This window comes from Triturus cristatus, chromosome 2_1 (genome assembly GCF_964204655.1).
Source record: "Triturus cristatus chromosome 2_1, aTriCri1.1, whole genome shotgun sequence".
Lineage (NCBI taxonomy): Eukaryota > Metazoa > Chordata > Amphibia > Caudata > Salamandridae > Triturus > Triturus cristatus.
In genome coordinates, this window is record NC_140581.1 from 506,357,284 (window position 1) to 506,376,340 (window position 19,057).

Here is a 19,057-nt window from a genome sequence, read left to right on the forward strand (position 1 = left end):
AAATATGATGATTAAGCATAATACAGCCCCTTCTTTATAAATAAGATGCATATTCCAAGCGGTCATTCAGTCCTTTTGAAGCTGTTGTATCCAGTTTCTTTATCCAAAAGAGTTCTCTTTTTGATAATTATTTTTCGTTATCAACGTCCTCTTTGATTTTGACCACTTCCAACTTTATGAATCTCAATTGGCTGATGTGTCCTTGGGTATTGAAATGCATCACCACTGAAGATTTGTCATTACTGGTCCTTATGTTACTATTATGTTCAATTAGTCTGAGCTTGATTTTTTATTCTGTTTTATCAACGTATGCTAAACCACATAGACATTTCAACATGTATACAACTGGTTCTGGACAGGGAATATTATCTACAAAATGTGAACTCTTATGTGTCTGATGATCTCACGAACATGATGATAAATGAGAATCCCACCAAAGAATTTTCCAGGATACTGCTTATGATCCTGAATGAAGCCACAGAGAAGAGCACCATTTCAGAGATTGACAAAAGATTTCTAACCCACCTATATCCAAGGGTTCCAACCACACATATGTTACCCAAGATACATAAGAACATCAAGCATCCTCCATTTTGGCCTATCTTTCCAACAAAGAATCCCATTCATAAACCTGTGGGAAAGTATTTATCTGCAGCCAAGTATAGAGTCTAGTCAATCTTATTTAAAGGGCACAACTAGTTTCTTAAATAAGAGAAATCCCAATAAATCAAAGTGGTGGCTCTCTTGGCTAAAGGAGCCATAGAGAGGGTGCCGGCACCAGAAGTAGGTTGTGGTTGTTAGTCCCGCTACTTTCTGGTGCCCAAGAAGGACGGAGGCCTTCGTCCAATCCTAAACCTGGGCTCTCTTGATTTCTTTGTGAAAAAGAAGAAATTCTAAATGCTCACGCTCGCCTAAGTTCTGTCTGACCTGGGCGTGCGAGACTGGATGGTAGCGTTGGACTTACAGAAACGCATACTTCCACATCCCCATCCTGCCTGCCCACAGACATTTACCTGCAGTTCACAGTAGGCCCCAGGCATTTTAAGTTCACCATGCTCCCCTTTGGCCTTAACAGTGCACCTTGGGTTTTCACCAAGGTGATAGCGGTGGTTGCAACTCATCTGCCAAGATCAGGGGTGCTAGTCTTTCCCTATCTCGATGATGGTCTGTTGTAGGCTCCCACCTCCAGATGACAGCAGACCTCCTGCATTCGCTGGGGTTCACTATCAATGTGCTGAAGTCAAACCTGAACCCTTCTCAGACGCTGAGCTGTTCTGCACACAGTGCGGTTTCTGGCTGGTCCTCTCAAACTGCGAGTCCACGATATTCAGGCTATGATACCAATGTTTCAGCCTCTAGCCTGAATTTTAATAAGACTGGCCCTGAGGCTGCTGGGCCTCAAGGCCTCCTGCATTTTGCTTGTGAGACATGCCTGCTGGCATATACAGGTTCTGCAGTGGGATCTGAAGTTCCAATGAGCACAGCATCAGAGAACTCTCTCCGACATGGTCCAGATCATGAAGGGCTCTGCAAAAGATATGCAGTGGCGGATAACAAACCGCAATTAGGTCAGCAGCAGACCCCTCTCCCTTCCCCAACCAGATCTGATAGTAGTGACATGTGTCACTCCTGGGTTCGGGCAGCCAGCTGGTAGACATGGAGATCAGAGGGCTCTGGTCTCCGGCAGAATCCAAGCTCCACATCAACCTGTTGGAGCTCCGAGTGATCTGGCTAGTGTTGAAAGCCTTTCTACCCTCCACCAAGGGAGGGTGAGTGCAAGTATTCACGGACAACACCACCGCCATGTGGTACTGCAACAAACAGGGCGGGTGGAGTTGTGGGCCCTTTGTCAAGCTGCCCAACGTTTCTGGACATGGCTGCATTGTCAGTGCATGTCCCTTGTGGTTCAACACCTGGTGGGTTCTCTGAACGCCAGAGCAGAAGAACTCAGCTGAAGAACTTAGCTGAAGATGCCTAGCGGATCACTAATTGCGTCTCCATCTGGAGGTGGTGTGAGGTCCCTTTCAGCGGGGAGAATCTTTGTTAGATCTGTTTACCACCACAGAAAATGTGCAATGTCAGCAGTTCTGCGTGCTGGAACTTCCAATGGAGTTCTCGCTTAGAGTTGCTTTTTATCTCGTGTGGAGCACTGACCTGTGTACGCGTTTCCGCCCATACCACTCCTATCCAGAGGTCTCCAGAAGATCGAGAACGACTGGGCCCAAATCATCCTTGTGGCTCCAGACTGGGCTCGGAGAGTCTGGTTTCCCGAGCTGTTAAGCATGGTCTTTGGTCCACCGATCAGGCTGCCCTTTCGGGAGGATCTTCTGTCGCAGTAGCAGGGAAGGGTTCTCCACCCAGACCTGTCAACGCTCTGCCCTCATGCATGCAACAGTTGACAGCTTTTGACCTTCCACCCGAATGCTATGATGTTATCTTGGCAGCTCAATGTCCCACCACCAAGATGGTATACACTGGCCGTTGGGGCACGTTTGTGGCATGGTGTACAGCCAAACAGGATGACCCTTTATCTGCACATCGTTCCCAAGTTCTTTTGTTTATCATTACCATGGCCCACCAAGGCTCTCCATTGGGCACGTTGTATTGTTTTTTTTCTGCCATCACTGCCTTCCTGCGGCTGCCAGATCAGCCTTCCCTTTTCAAGGCCCCTATTGTAAATAGGTTGCTTAAAGGTTTGCAACATTTAATTCCTCCAGCTACCGTGTTGTGCCTCACTCGAACCTTAGCATGGTTCTTACCTTTCTAATGTGTGCTCTTTGTGCTGGTTCATACTTGCCCTCTTGGGTTCCACGCCATGAAGACGACCTTTCTGGAGGCAAAAATATCTGCCTGGAGGGTTATTGAACTGCAGATGCTGTCCTCTCGGCCTCCATATGTCTCTTTCTTCCCAGACATACTGGTCCTTCGGAACCCGGGCATCCTTAAGGTTGAAGGTGGTTACCCTGTTCCACATAGGCAAGTCCATCACCTTGCCTACCTTTTATGCTCCGCCTCATCCCTCTAAGGAAGAGAGACTCCACTGGCTAGACTCAAAAAGAGGGTTGTCATTCTACCTGGTCTGCACAAAACCGTTCCAGGTGGATGATCAACTCAGAGAATATGCTGGACCCAGGAAAGGGAAGGCCTATAGAAATTAACCATCTCCTGATAGGTGGTGATCTGCTACACATTGGCCTAGAAGCAGCTCCCGCGAAGTTCCAGTGGTAGACATCTGTCAGGCTGCAACATGGACTTCGCTGCACACATTCATCTAGCACTACTGCTTGAACAGTCGGGTTCACAGACCCTCCTCCGGGGAGGTATTGTTTGGGCTTCTATTCTCAGGTAAAGAATCTGCGACTAGAAGTCTCTATCAGATGAATAAGTTACTTACCTTCGGTAATGCCTTATCTGGTAGACTCTCTATCTAGCGGCAGATTCCTTAATGACACACATCCTCCCCACTCTGTAAACAGATTTTTTAGATTCAGGGCTGCTGCCTTTTCAGGGCCCTAGTTTCACACACCAGTGGTCAGTGTTCTTTGTGACATTGCGCTCCTTGCATGGAAAGTTGTGAAAAGAAACTGACGTCAGTGCGCTGGCTGGGTGCTTATATAGGCACCGCGTACGCCGGCTCCAGCGCGGATGCCGCTGCCACTCTGAACCCAACAACGCAACCTACCGGTGCACAGGAGGTTCTGCTCATGAAAAATTTCCAGATCTAGTCTGACGCCTGGGGATAATGCTAAGGTAAGTAATCTGCAGCTAGATAGTTTCTACCAGATAAGGCGTTACCAGAGGTAAGTCAGTTGTTCGTCTAACATATTCCCTTGTCTGTTCAAATAAACTAGGCCACCGGTAGCATTTCTGTAGCGTTGTTAAGGTTGCATTAATTCAGGCAGGAGCAGATGCCAACCACTATTGAGCTTTGATTAAATATAGTCTAGACAGACTACTGTTTTTAATTCTGTTGCCCACTTTTGGTATCGTGACTTCAGGAATGTTATCTGAATTAAAGGTGTAGGAGTATTTGAGAGGAAAGCCTACAGGATGTTTCCCACCTTGCTTGGTTGCATTTATGGCTGTTAAAATATCTGTGTCTATCTTCGTTTGAGATCTGGTTAGGACTGCTACTCTAACAGTCTGCATTGCAACCTTTACTCTTAGATCGATCGGCTGCACAGTTCCTTTAGCATGAATACCATCACGCTAAATGTCGATAGTGACCTTTCCCAAAGCTGTTTATTCTTTTCAGGTTTTCCCTTTTAATCCATGAATCTATTCAACCACTAATACTTCAATTCAACAGTGTAACCTTGCAGGCAAAAGGATGAGTCAGCTTTTTGCAATGCAAGCAACAAGGCATGTAATTCAGCATGTTGTGCACTACAGTCACCTAAGATTTTAGTGTGTATGCGCTGTGGAATGAGTTCACCATCCCTCAATACACCTGCTACTGCTGCGCTGGCAGCGGAGTACTTCATGTACGGGAGAAACAACAATTATGTTTTCCCAATGCCAAAGGGTGCTCCTTTAAAATAGCCGTTTGCACAGCCTTCGGGATATTTTTGATAGAAGCAAAACGTGCTTCATCGAAGCAATACAAGTGAGACTTGTATGTAAGAGGGATAGCCTTACCTAGGTCATATAAGTATAACCATAAGTGACTGGGTATGACTGATAACTAGGTTAGTTTTTATTATCACTAGTTTGTAAATATTTAGTCTTAATCATGTCTGCCTGTAGAGCACACAAGATATCAGTGTGCGCTCAGTCATTGTTTAGATAAAAACGTGGGAGAAATAGGGTCATACAAGGCTTCAATCTCTCAGCATAGTGAGGCAAGTAAGTACGTTCATAGTAAAGGGATCCCAACAGGGACTGCAACTTTTTTTTAGTTTATTCAGACTAGCACACTTCTGAAGGAAGTATGGAGCTAGACCCTGGCCCTCACTGCATAACTCATATCCTAGTAAGTCCCCATCTGGTAGGCAATCTTTGACTTCTTAAAATTAATTTTGTAGCCATGTGATGTTACTATGGTCACCACTCAGTCTACCCTAGTGCGGTGTAGATTTAAGTAATAGTCAGTAAAATAGATATTATCAATGTATGACAATACCTTGGGGTCTGGTTGTAAGAACTCCATGATACGTGCTGAAAATAAGCACGGACTGTTCTTATAGCCCATGAGCAAGTGTCTGAATGAAAACTGCACTCCGTTGAAACTGAAAGCTATTAGAGACTCACTCTCAGGTGTTATGTTTTGACTAAAGAACCCGTTGGAAATATCCAGGGTTGTCTTGTATTTTTTCTGTACCAGGTTAATCATTAAGCCTGTGCTATTCATGTTTTGTACCACATAGGTTTCTATAGTCTAAAACTATTTAATAGAAGCCATCTGGTTTGGAGACAGAAAAAAGGAGCGTGTTCCTTGCTGAAAGACAAGACACAATAATGCCCTGGTACTTGCCCAAGTTCTGTTTTGCAGGAGAACTTATAAGTGTATCAACATGTTTCTTAGAAGGTCCTGCTACTTGCTTCTTCTTTACTGGGGTTTTAGAATTCATTCATTTATCTTCCCGCTGATGTCGGTCTAGCATCCACCTTGATTTTTCGTACTGTACTCCTCCTTTCTTCGGTACTCAGATTGGCTCACCCTCTCTGTTCTTTTACCATCAGTGTCCTGAAAAGAACATGAAGGGCATCTATCAGAATACTTGTACTGTTCAGGGTTTTTTAATTGTTTTGTGTTCTGTTCAGGTATAATCACCCCTGCCGGACTCCCGAGAAGCAGGTGATCCAGTCTTCCTCTTTTCTTTGTCTCTGTCTTTTCTTCTCTTCAGTTGTAGATTTCTATTTAACCGGACCTTCAATGTCACTTTTAGGTTTTAAGTGTGGCTTAACAGGTAGGGTACCCAAGGTATCCCTACCTACAGTGATATACATTTCCACGATTATTTTCGGTAGTTACCGTTCAAGGTCTTGAACTGCTTTGACTCTGTGATGTAAGGCAGAACTGAAGCCTCTCTCTTAATAGAGCTTAGGATGATAGAGGACACTATAGGAAATGTACCCATTAACTTTAATTCCTAAGTCCAGAACTGGTGCAGTTCCGTGCTCATTCTGTACCTGTCTAAGAATATCAGGGAGAACTGCCAAATGAAAGCTTCCATACGTACTAGTGTAAATGCACACAAAGCTGCTTCCCCAGTTGTTGCACTCCTCTATGACTGGCACCATTCTAAAAAGAAGACATAGTCTGTATTCTATATATTTCTTTTGGGGTAGGGTATGGATACACTGCTTCTGAATTGAATGGTCTTACGAGCAATCCAGAAAGCCATTTCATCGCTTTTCGTGGGCACATTTTCCATTATAGCGTTAATAATCTGTGGACTAATAGGTTGTACTTATGTAGGAGTGGCAGGTCCCGCTGCGACAACTTGTCTGGAGCTCAATGTACTATGAATTATACAAGTCTCCTAAACAAGGCTCCCATCCAAGGCAACTTCGTAATTTAACACCCCTACGACTTCAGCTGCTGTTAAGTTGTTGGGGCGGAAAACCAGAGTATGGCCAGCCGAAATTGGCCAAGTAGCTCCTTCATTGTTCAGGGACTCCAAACAGACATTTCTATGCATCTGTAGCAAATGACCAGCAAACCAGTTTGTGTGTTCCCGGTAGGTTAAGGGGATTTCCGAACCTTGTTAAGCCCTATAGTGTTCTGACAGATCTACCGCTGTATAGGCACAAATGCCCTGAGGCAACATCGAAAGGCTCAATCTCCACCCATGAGTAAATAGTCTCAAAGGCATACGTCGCATGTGCAGCTATTACAGAAGTAACTGCCCCCCTTCCCTTATGGGTGATACCTCGATCTTTCAGATGCTGAGTAACTGCTTCTATGTAATTGACCCCTATCACAATAGGTGCCGTCATAATGAACAGACTCTATTAAAAATTGGATTCCAAGAACTAGAAAACCCATAGAATGGGGAATACCCCTTTGAGTCAAGCTTGGCTGAGTGGAGCCGCTGGATGAAATTACGGTTCATTAGAAAGATTGGATGCATCATATTCTGACTGAATTTAGTATTATTTAAAAACCATTTATCTTTCGTTATGTTGATTCAATATGCGCATGTTTGTTTTTTGTACTTTTTGTTGTTGTGTTTATCTTGTGATGAATGTTGTAATACGGTTTAGTTTAGTACCTTATATATGTGGAACTATTTATATATCTTTACAATCAGATCGAATGAATTTATACTAAGATGATAAAATTACGTTTTAATGGATTTTTGTGGACACGGAGTCTTTTACATCATATATGTGTTAGATTAGGTCTTAATATTGTTTAGACCAACTGTTGCCTAGGGATCTTCTTTCCATTGTTGCATTTTCCCACCCTAGAAATCTTGATTAGTAGCAGGGGGTCCTCTTTGTTGACATTGCACCAAGGTGTGTGTTCCAGGCATTTCCTTATGAGCATATAAGGCAAAAAGATGTAAATGCAGACTACACTATTTCGGCTTTGTGACTGTATCGGTTCTTATTTGACCTTGACAAGTTGGAGAGTAGATTCCTGTCCCAGACTGTCGCATCAGGTGTTATATCTGTCATTTGTCGAATGATTTGACGCTTTCACAGTTCTAAGAAAGTTGAGGCCAGACGACATATGCATTAAATTACAGACATGACCATGATTATTCATAAATTAGGAAAGATGGTGACTTCCATTTTTTAATATGGAGAAGATGGCGACCTCCATTACCTAAGATGGAGTTAGGTCTCCATAAAATGGAGTTGAACTTTAGGGGCTTTACTTCACTATCTATGTGCTTAGAAAAATAAAAAATCTGATATCTTTTACTTCTTTGTTTTTCACTCTCCTGACTATTTTGTGCATTGTGTTCCCACAGTGTCATCAGCCCTATTGATGGACAATCTCTAGCAGGAATTCTTAGTGATAAAGTCACTCCGGAATCAGACTTTGAAGCAAATGACAAACTGGTGAGATGTACTGAGGTAAGAATTTGTAACTCATGAATAAATGTTGCCCCTTATTATTCCTTGACACTAAGGCACTTATGGTTGTACATAAATATTACAGTCTTACCTGTATATGCCTTTTAACATCTGTTGTTCCGAACGCAGGATAACTAACTCCTAGTTGGCTTGATGAGGTAAAATTTGTAGTGCAGATGGGCTGCCACGTATCTACAGGGACACATGCTGTGTCTACGTGTATTCATGCTGGGGCTTGCAGCTAAGAGATGCCCACTTCCTGCACTAGAGATTCCCGTACCCTTTGCCTGCTCCTGGTGTCGGGCGCATGGTTGTTCACAGAGCAACAGTTCTGGTGGGTTTGAAGGTACTTTGGGCTCGTGGGCAGGTGCACTCTGAGCTAGAGCGTTACTGTAGCAGAAGTGATCCACGAAGTAGCCCTGGCCGCCAGGACATTCACTCATCTTTGCTGCCGACGAATCCCGGGTGGTACTGCATCTGGGTGGAGCGCCACCAAATTTCGGGATTTGTGGTAGTGCCACCTAGTGTGCCTTGGACATCATTGACTTCTGGTGGGGGCTGCTGTGAGGGACAGACTGCTGCTGGCTTTGGAATAGTGGGAGAATCACAACTTTATTAGATCTATGGGCCTGAATCCTGACCATGCCAATTGCATGGGCAACAGCATGCAGTACTGGGGTTTGATTTGGTGGTTGGCTGGCTTTACTCTGTCCCCACTGCATGGATTTGGGGAATGGCTAGTTGTCCAATCCAATTGTAACTTCTAGATGTATCAAACACAAATTTGCACTGTCCCCCATTGTTTTCACTTTAGCAATTGAACTGTTAGCTTGTAAGCTCAGACAGCATCATTCAGATAGAGGACTTGGTTACAAAGGGTATGGTATTTTTTCATCACTTTATGTGGATGTTACGGTGCTATTCGCTAGGGAGCAGTAATTTATCACCACTGGTACCTGAGATCATTAGATTTGGTTTCCTGTCTGGTCTCGCTATTTACTGGAATAAACCCCTGAACATTTCCCCTCACTCAGAATACACCATTCGATTATCCAATAAAATGGTGCAGAGAATCAATAAAGGTATGTGGATTAGCCATTATGCACAAAGTACCATCATGGAAAATTATGGCTTCACTGTTGCTCGAATGGAAGAGCAAGTAAATTCCTGGATTACACCTCCATTTTCATGGCAGTCTGACTAGCTTTGATGCAGATGATAATCTTACCAAAATTGCTGTACTTATTTCTAAACATTTCTCTAGTTTTATATCAAGTTTTATATCTAGTTTGTTTTGGACTACTAGACAAACTAGACTTAGGTAGGAGACTCCTGTATAACCATGGGGGTGGGGGGTCTTTATGGCTAAGGATCTTGAACCGTATTACATATGCACACAAGCACATTTTGTACATTATTGGTACTTTAACCACCCTGTCACTACCCCGCCTCACGTGGCAATCAAAAAGGGCAATGCATCCCCCCAATCTGTTAATACTGTTATATTCCGAATCACAATAAATACACCAAACCTAATCCTCCAACATCTCTCCCTTTTTCTGGAGTCCAATTAATTCAATCACCCAACCCAAACAGGGTTCAGAGCTCAGCATATCACTGAACAGCACTTCTGGCCATGGTAGAAGAACTTAGGCAACTATTAGACCAAAATGGCTCTGCAGCAGTCATCCTATTGGACCGCAGTGGCACATTTGATACGGTGGACCATGCAACACTCATTCAGAGGATTAAAGATGTTGTGATAAGTGTCTGCGCACTTAAATGGTTGACTTCTTTTCTTGAGGGCAGAACCAAATGTATTACTCAGACACTTTCCCCCTGAAATGTGGAGTACTGTTGGGCTCTACTTCAATCTTTACATGTGCCCCATAGCAGAGATAGTACAAACCTTTGGGATGACTATAGTTTCGTACGCAGACGACACCTAATTAGTCGTTTCTATATCTCTGGAACATGGTTTCAACTGTCAACAGCTTGTCCATTGTTGAAGGAGGTGGCTGGCTGGATGGCCAGCTACTGCCTCAAGCTTAACTATGACAAGACTGAGCTTATGCTCTTAGGTAACAATGTGTCCAATCGGGTGTTATTCCCCTGGCTAGAGGACCTAGAGAATACACCTAGCCCTAACAATCTTGTAAAAACCTGAGAATCTGGCTGGATAACTCACTCACTATGGAATCGCCGGTCAACAAACTGACAGTAAATTGTTTTGAAATACTAAGATTGCTGAGGAAAGTGTTCGATTATTTGCCCTTCCTTTCCTGATGGTTCATTATATAGGCCCTGATAATCTCCTGGTTGGATTACAGTCGGTTCACCCTTCATGGTGCTCTTCTATGCGTCTTTTCCATTTTTCCAAGTGAAGACTTGTTATCCGTATGGTCCAAGTCTTTCAGACTTTTCATCATACTCTTTGTTATTACTGTTGGGTCTTCTTTTGGCTCACTCTCAGCTCCTTTTTCTTTTCCATTTATTTTTCTCAACTTCCCCTCTTTCCCCATCACCTTTTCTGTGTTCCATTTGGTTAACTTTGCCTGTATACAGGTATATTGTATGGCAATTCCTTTATTTGAAGAGAAAATGGTTATATTGATTGTTTACCAATATTTTAACGTCTTAGTTCCCCTCACTATGTTTAAAGAAAGTTACCGGTCATTCAAAATGCAGCAGCCCACCTCCTTTTCAATATTCCAAGGCACCAGTCAGTAATAGGGGCACTGGCTAACCACCATTGGCTCCCCATTGAGCCGCTGTTGAAGTTTAAAGTTCTCTGCATCGCTCATAGGGTCTTCTATAACAAAGGACCCCAAGTACTACCTGCTCTCATTGAACCACTCAACCCTAGAACGTCCCTGAGATCAGCGAATGCACTTTTTGCAACAGTTCTTAAAATCCGCAGAGCAAGATAGGGAAGTCTTTCATTTAAGTACCTGGCCCAAAAGTGTGCAAATCTTTGGCGCTCATACTGTGCCACATAGACTCAGAACCCATCTTCAGAAAATTCTTGAAGACCTGCCTGTTCCTTAATTAGTTGCTCCCTCAGATTCCTTATGTGGCCGGTCTAAGGTTTTGCTGATTGGTGTAAGCGCTAAGAAGCCTTCTGGTAGCCATGCGATTTATAATTCCCCTAGATCAGATTGGAGATTAGAATAATCAATATTAATTTGCTCGATTAAGGCATGGAAGAAACTTCATCTAAGAACCAAGTTATGCAACATATATTCCCCAGAATTTCCTTTTTGTTAGTCATCCCAACCTGGCTCTGACACAAGAAAAACTAACCATTTTACAGTTGCACACGCTTGATTTCACTATACTTGGCTTGATCTTCCAAGAAGGACATTTCATTTAAATTCATGCCATAACAACTAACCTCAACCACACCCCTTTGGATGTTTTTATATATTATATATCGTGTGCTGTATGCAAAAGTGAATTTCCTACATTCTTCTATGAACCACAGAAATGTAAATCCTTGACATTAATATTATCCTCCCCTTATACTAAACGTATAGTCTCTGGATTATATAATGCTATCCAGGTAGAAGCCCCGACTCCAGTATTGACCTCTCTTGGTAAATGGTGTACTAAACTACAGAACCACACATACAAAGATGATTGGAAATATTGTTTTTCACAGACTGGGACCTATTATTTAGTAGCATTGACTATATATTACCCCGCTAAGTTTGTCACAATTTGAGTTAGTTAAAGATCCTGGACTTAGGCAGTGTGGTGCAGTGAAAGCAAGATTGTTACGTGTTGCATGGCCATGCTGCTGAACTAATACATTTTGGGAGGTGGTGCTAGGATCAATTACTGTGGATCCAAAAATTATCTTCCTTGGACTGGTTAAAAATATTTCAGCTAATATTTGGAAATTCACAGGAGGGGTTGGAGGGTCTGCTCCTATTCATAGCAGCTGGCTCAAAGAGTTGACTTATTGTAGTGAACAGTTCAAATGTTTGGGAAAACTTGTACTCCAGTCTTCGAGGCCCAAGGATGTAGGGTGCCCTTTGCGCACATTCCTGCTTAATTCTAGTTATCATTTGCACTCACTACCTTGAAAGTTCTCTCATGTTAGTTAATTAGCAGCGATTATATACCTACGCTAGCTCAGTTATTAATTGCTTGATTGTAGCATAGGCATATTTATTTGTGATACCATTTTTCTTAGTACTATACATGTTGTGTTAATATGCTGCTTTCTTGGTACTGTGGGTAAAAACATGACTTAATAAGTGTGCCCAAATTATATATTGTGTCAAATACCATTTTGTTTAAAAAAAAGTGTTCCTTTGATGGGTACTTGTAACCACATATTCATTACCTTAGAACTTCCCAGGCATGAGACTGGATGTGGAAACTTTCTCCGCAATGCCCCTGCATGCATCTTATTGACGCAATGCATTTCCGCACTGCCCCAATGGAGTGAAGGTGCATATATGTGCCCCCTACACGTGTGCAGACACCATCTCTGCATCCACAATCGGCAGCTTACTTCAATTTCTCACATTTGAAAAACCAGAGTGCTAGGGAACGATGTCCCCTTCTCAAATTACAAGTTTCAAGCCATGCTGTGTTTGCAAAAAACAGATATCCATCACAGATACACATGAGGTGCGTCTGGGCTTGAGCTGGACTCAGAGTTGTGCCACAAATGCACCTTAAGGCAATACGGGATGGTAAGCGAAAATGTATGTCGCTAAACATCAGAAGTTAAAACCTTTGTGTAAGTCCCTTTACAGGTCACTAGCTCAGGCTAGTTCACAGTTCTGAGGCCGTTCTCATGACAGGTCTACCTCCCGGTTGAAGTCCTCCACTATGTCCAAGTTGTATAGAAAACATAAAAAGCAAAGAGGGAATGCCGGCTCGCGGGGAGAACGCGGGGAGCCAGCTGGACTGTGGGGGCACTGGGACTATCCCCACGGTCCATAAAGGTGAAGCCAGGCCCCGGGGATGGGGTCCTCGGGGCCGGAATTGGCCATGGGAAGGGGGCCAACACGATTCTCTTCTGAACATGTCGGCATGCTTCGGGGGATGGGGTCCCCGAGGCGAATGTAAATTAGTGAAAGTGGACGTTTTTGTTTCAGTCTCAACTCTAGCGTGGCTCTCAGCGTGGCCCCCGTGTGAAAGCGATGGGTGCACGGATCTCAGCGCGGCACTGGAGTACTTCTTAAGTCTTTCAAGCACTGAGGGGTACATTCTCAAGGACACATCGCCGAGTTAACGGAACTTTTTCGCAACCAAAATGGTAATAAATTTAACGCACCATTCACAAGCTGGAGCAAACAGCCATATCACCAGTTTACCAGCGATAGCAGCTTCATAAAGCATTATCACGGATGACCTCGGCAAATATTGCTAATTAGATGGATAGTAGGTGTTTCCGTGCAAAGAGCAGCGAGCACATCACTTCGCAAGTTTCTCAACCAACAGCAAGATCGTCGAAGAGAGTACAAAACAGGTGATATGGTGCGTTAGTAGCAGGAAGTTTACACCTGCTCTGAGCTGGTGTAAAGTCGAACTACAACCTAAAAGATGAAAGGGAGCCCAGCCCAGAGCCACACCTGAACGACAACAGATGCAATAGAGCCAACGATCATGCAGCTCGAACACCCAACACTGCTCCGACACCCCCTGCCACCAGCCCCTTGCCTGCCATCCCCCCAACCCCCCCACGAACAAATGTGACGACAACCTTAGGAAATCTGGAACGTAACAAATTGGCTGATGTCGCACAATTATAAATTAAGAAGTTGCATGTGAGGTTGGAGAAAAAGAATCACAGTCATGTATGGATTTACATATAAAACATTTTATTTAAACAAAACAACAACAAATAAAACTAGGTACAGCCATGAAAAAAAAAAAAAAGCAAAGAGGGGCTCAACCCCAACCCAGCGTGTGCCAGGGAATCACAATGCTAGACTGCCTCCTTCAGTTTCCCTGAGAACAGAGCAAATTCCTCAGCTGATCCAGTTTAGCGTGAGTTTTCCCCCACAATCAGCGACACCACAGCAAATTGAGGCCTTTGAAGAAAGCACGCTGCAGGTCTTCAAGGCTTTTCCTGCTCCATCTGGGTACGCCTTTTGGCCCTAAAGATCTGCAGTGGCCTTCAGTCAGGTACAGCTGGTGGGACTTGCCTATTGTCAACTGACCCCTTGGAATATATTCCGGGTCCAGTACTGACTCCGGTACGGATGCCTACTCTGGTACCTGGACCTGAGCTGGGTCGCCACTCACTGATGCTGGTGTCAGTGGCGCTGGAAGATCCAATTCTAATCTCGATGTCTTACTTCGAATCTCTCTTGACGAATGTCATGAATGAGATTACATAAGCTCGGCCAGTCATAATTCATCCTGATTCGTCACAGAGCTCTCCTTTAGGTTGATCGCGCCAACAGAGACTTCATTATCTTTTTGACTCCGATTCTGAACGAGGTACTCCACAAGAGGAAGATTATGATGATGATGGGGTTGAGGTTGGTGATCTTCCACTCTCATTATAATGGTGACAGTTTGTATATGGATTTACAAGACGCTAGTGGGCTAGATGCCTTCCCCGATACTGGGTTGGACTCACGACTTACACCACCTACCAAAGAATGTTTAATTTGCAGTTGTGGCCTGTCAGCCAGCTGAGGTCCTGGATTTACAATTGCCCTCTGAGACCAAAACAAAAGTTTTCTCTGAAATTCTACAGCCAACGTCTGCCACATCTGAGTATTTGCTCCCTTTCAACAAGGTACTCACAGATACTTTGATGGGTACTTGATCAAACTATATTCCTGTCTGCCGGCCAAAGGGAAGGTGGCCAGGTGTTCCAGACCGGCACCTGGTGACTCTGATTTTTTCACTAAGCATCCTAATTCAGAGAGCCCAGTAATGCAGGCATCTACCAGTAAGATTAACCTCAATTCCTTCCCTCTAACTTCTCCTGTTAGGGAATCCATGTGGATTGAGGCTTTTGGAAACCGTTTGCTGGGCTGCTATACAGATGCCCTTTGGTCTTAGCCAGCAAGATCTTGCCGATGGTCTCTCTGGCTCAACATACCATGATGGATAGGGTGCAGCCAAATCCAGGTTTAGTTCTTCCCTGAACACTACCAGCTGTTTGGGGGTGGTGGTTGGCACCATCATTGTGCTCCGCCGCTACATGTGGATGAGTTCCACAGAATTTTCTAGAGACATGCAAATATTTCTCATGTATATGCCCTTTGATGGCTCACGCCTCTTTCGTGACAATGTCGATTTTGTCAGTAGAGCTACCTCATGCTCTATGGAACTGTTGTCTTCCACCTGTAAGTTCCTGCATCAATCTTGAAAATGATGGGATACTCCAGGGGGGTTGCCCGACAGACAGCACCAGTCTTCTCAATCCTTTTAAGGCCAAGGATGGGGTCTGGAAGATGTTGTGCAGGCCATCGGGGGCACCAGTCCTCCAGGTCCCCTCGCCTGTCATGACTGCTTCTAAGCCGTTTTAGTTTACTCCTAGCAGACACACCCATCCTGTGAGGGAGGGGGGGCAGAATTCAGTTTTACCTCCCAGGATTGTGCATACAGATGGGTTATGCAGATTGTTCTGCATGATTATGCTCTATCCTTTTTGATTGCACTGCCACATTTTCCAATCACATCTGATTTTCTTTCAAAGGAGCTCTTCTCCATTCTGGTGCGAATGTTGCTCTATAAAGGTGCTATGGAGAGAGTTCCATATTTGAAAAGAGAAGAGGGTTGTTTGTCTCGCTACTTACTCGTGCTGGAAAAGGACAGATGCCTCCAGCCTGCATTGGAACTCTGAACTCTGAAGGCCTACTTGCAGAAGCATAATTTGAAAATGCTTGTGTTAGCACAGATCTTGGCTGCTCTGGAACTAGGGATGGTGTCCTTGGACCTGCAGGAGGCATATTTTTAATATACACATCTGCAGTTCCACAGGCGTTGGCTGCAGTTCAGTGCAAAAACAACAGTTGATGGACAGAATGCAGAACAATGTCATACATTCACCCCAGTACAGAGATCTGGGCCTAAATCCATCGTTTTTTTGCTCACCCTGCCGTTCCAGTTTGAACCCGGCCATATGCAAATCAGTCTTGACCCTGTGCCTCATGGGAACAGTCCAGCCCGAACTGCCAAGCCAGGTCCTTCCTGGACTAGAAACAAGAATCCTAGGACCGGTTTCTGGATTTAGGCCGGGATCTCTGTACTGGGGTGAATGTATGACATTGTTCTGCATTCTGTCCATCAACTGTTGTTTTTACAGTTCAGTGTTGGCCAGGAGAAATTTCAAGTTTCCAGTCCTCACTGACACTTCTACTGCCATGTGCTACTGCAGCCAGCAGGCCGGAGTGGGGCCTGGGTCTTATGCCAGGAGGCTTTGCATCTTTGGATCGGGTTGGACCACTAGGACATTTCCCTGATCGCGAACTACCTGTTGGGATCATTGAATTCCAGATTGGGACAGCTTGGTCAGATTCATCTGTCAAATCATGGATGGCGTCTTCATCCCAAGGTGGTGCAGAGCATCTTCCAACAGTGAGAAGAACCATCCCTACTGTTGAGATTACGTAGTGTCAAAGGTTGTGCATGTTGATGTTTCCACAAAGGGACTTGCTAGAAGATGCATTCCACCTGGAATGGAACACAGGACTCCTGTACGCCTTCCCACTCCTGCCTTTCATGCCCCTAGTCATCCTAGTGGCTCCAGAGTTGGAAAGGAGAGTGTGGTACCTGGAACGTGTGGGCATGAGCATCTACCATCCAATCAAGCTCCAATTTCAAGAGGATTTCCTGTCAGAGCTGGGCAGCAGTTTTCACCTGAACCTGCGTAATCTACTTCTCTATGCGTTGAGATTCAGCTAACTGCATTTGATCTGCCACCTGAAGGGGTGGCATTCATCCTCACGGCTCATCAGCCTTCCAATAAAGTCCATTTTTGCTGGGCACTGGAATAAATTTGTGTCCTGGTGCGGAATTTCTAAGACAGAGCCTTTACAAGCCAAACTGCCAGATGTTCTCCAGCTCATCTTTGGGCCAAGCAAGGCCTTGCAGTGGGCCCTATTAACGGTAATTTGTCGGCACTTCAGCCTTTTTTTGTTTGCCGGACCAAGCATCTTTGTATACATCACCTGTTGGGATGTGGTTTGTTAAAGGTCTGACACTCCTATTTTCTCCCAAACTGATTGTGATGCCACAGTGGGACCTTTGCTTGGTCTTAACGTTTTTCACATGTATGCCTTTCGAGCCAATGCAAAGTTGCTTATTGCATCTGGTGAATGTTAAGAGACTCTTTCTCAAAACGATCACGTCAGCACGTCACATGAGTGAACTCCAGGCACTGTTGGGGCAACTGCCTGACACCACCGTTTTTCCCAACAAACTGGTGATGAGGACTCCGGTACCTGCTTGCCTAAAGTTCTGGCTCCCTTTCACATTGGCCAACCCATCACCCTGTCAATGCTCTTTGCTCCTCCTCACCCCTTGAAAGAAGACGAGAGGCTTCATCAGCTGGATTCCAAAAGGGGCTTTAAACTTTTACATTGATCATACCAAGAACCACCAGATGGATGATCAACATTTTGTGGAGTTCACAAGGATGGAGAAGGGGATCGAGTTACGGAAAAGTGGCCATATGAGGTGGATAGTCCTCTGCATTAAGATTTACTATACACTGGACAACAAGCAGCTTCCGGAAGGTCTGAGAGACCATTCACCCAGGGCCAATGCTGCTACCACTGCATTGGCTGATACCTGCCTAGCTGTAACGAGGGCATCGGTGCACACTTTCACAAAGCCCTACTTCTCTGACAACCAGGTTTGCCTGGAAGAACATTTTGCCTGCTGGGTCTTGCAAGACCTTTTGGTGTGAGTCGACTCCACTAACCCTTTTCTTTATGGAGCTACTGTTTTGGTATCTATTCTAAGGTGAGTAATCTGCTGTTAGAAGCATCCATCATAAGAAAAAGTTATTTCACTTTTGTAACACTCTTTCTGATTGATACTCTATCTATTTATCCAATGGATGGTTACAGTTCCTATAATATGAGAGAGAAGTGACTGGCTGCAGGTAAGCTGTAGATAGAGGGGAAAGTCTCCGAAGGTAGGGTGAGTGTGCAGAGTGAGGAGAGAGTACTCCTGGTGATATTCCTGTGTGCCCTCACACACCCTTGCGGATGTATAGCATCATCATTGGGCACGGTTGCTCCTCGTGGGGGTGGCGCTGCAGTCCCTCATGGGCCCTTGGTTAGGGGCTCTCTGATGGAGTTCTTTTAAGGAGTTGCCGCATTTGTGAGTGAGGGTATGTGGGTAGAGATGTGCTAGTGAATGTGAGATTTAAAAATGAAACCGGGAACTAAAAATCCTTTAATCATAAGTTCCCTGGTCCAAACTAAAAATACTCGGGGATGGACCTGTATGTACCTAGCTGTTCTGTTTGTATTGTACTGTAATAAGTACACTAACGACCATGAATTTATCGATATAGACGAAATTCATCCCCGTAGCATTCTGAATAACCATTAATACGACCCCCCTCCTTTTGACATCTTTCTCCCTCTCTCCCCTCCCTTGGGGTCACGGGCACTCCGCCCTTTTGACTCGTATAGACCTCCGGTTGTTTCTGTAATCAGCACGAATATGACCATGACACTACAGATAATGACATAATTCATTTCGTAGCGCTATAGATTATGACTAAATTCATTTACGTAGCACCTTGCTTTACTTTTATCTCAGTCCCCACCTTTGGGGCCAAGGGCACCCCGCCCTCACAATTCCGTTCCCGCTGTCCCGACTCCACTCCAAGATGGCCGCGACAGCCGCGCACTACCCCGGCCACTTCCGCCCGAGATCTCCGGGCGCTTTGACGCTACGTCATCACACAGGGCCCGCTGCATCACCGCTTCCATTACTTAACGAGTCTGCAGCCGCACCATCTGTGTAACCGGCAGTGCACCCACACGGGTAGGTTCCCCAAGACGCAAGGCGTACAGACATGTAAGTA

General features: G+C 44.7%; 1 protein-coding gene across 9 annotated transcripts in view; it reads left to right on the plus strand.

The window, feature by feature from the left end:
• The window catches only part of ZFYVE16 (zinc finger FYVE-type containing 16), a 602,399-nt gene that overhangs the window by 496,011 nt on the left and 87,331 nt on the right, over positions 1 to 19,057 (plus strand). For all 9 annotated transcript variants that reach the window (XM_085632397.1, XM_085632392.1, XM_085632394.1 and 6 more), the window contains one exon: positions 7,926 to 8,031. In XM_085632397.1, the coding sequence (XP_085488523.1) occupies positions 7,926 to 8,031 (106 nt within the window). The remainder of the gene's footprint in view (positions 1 to 7,925; positions 8,032 to 19,057) is intronic.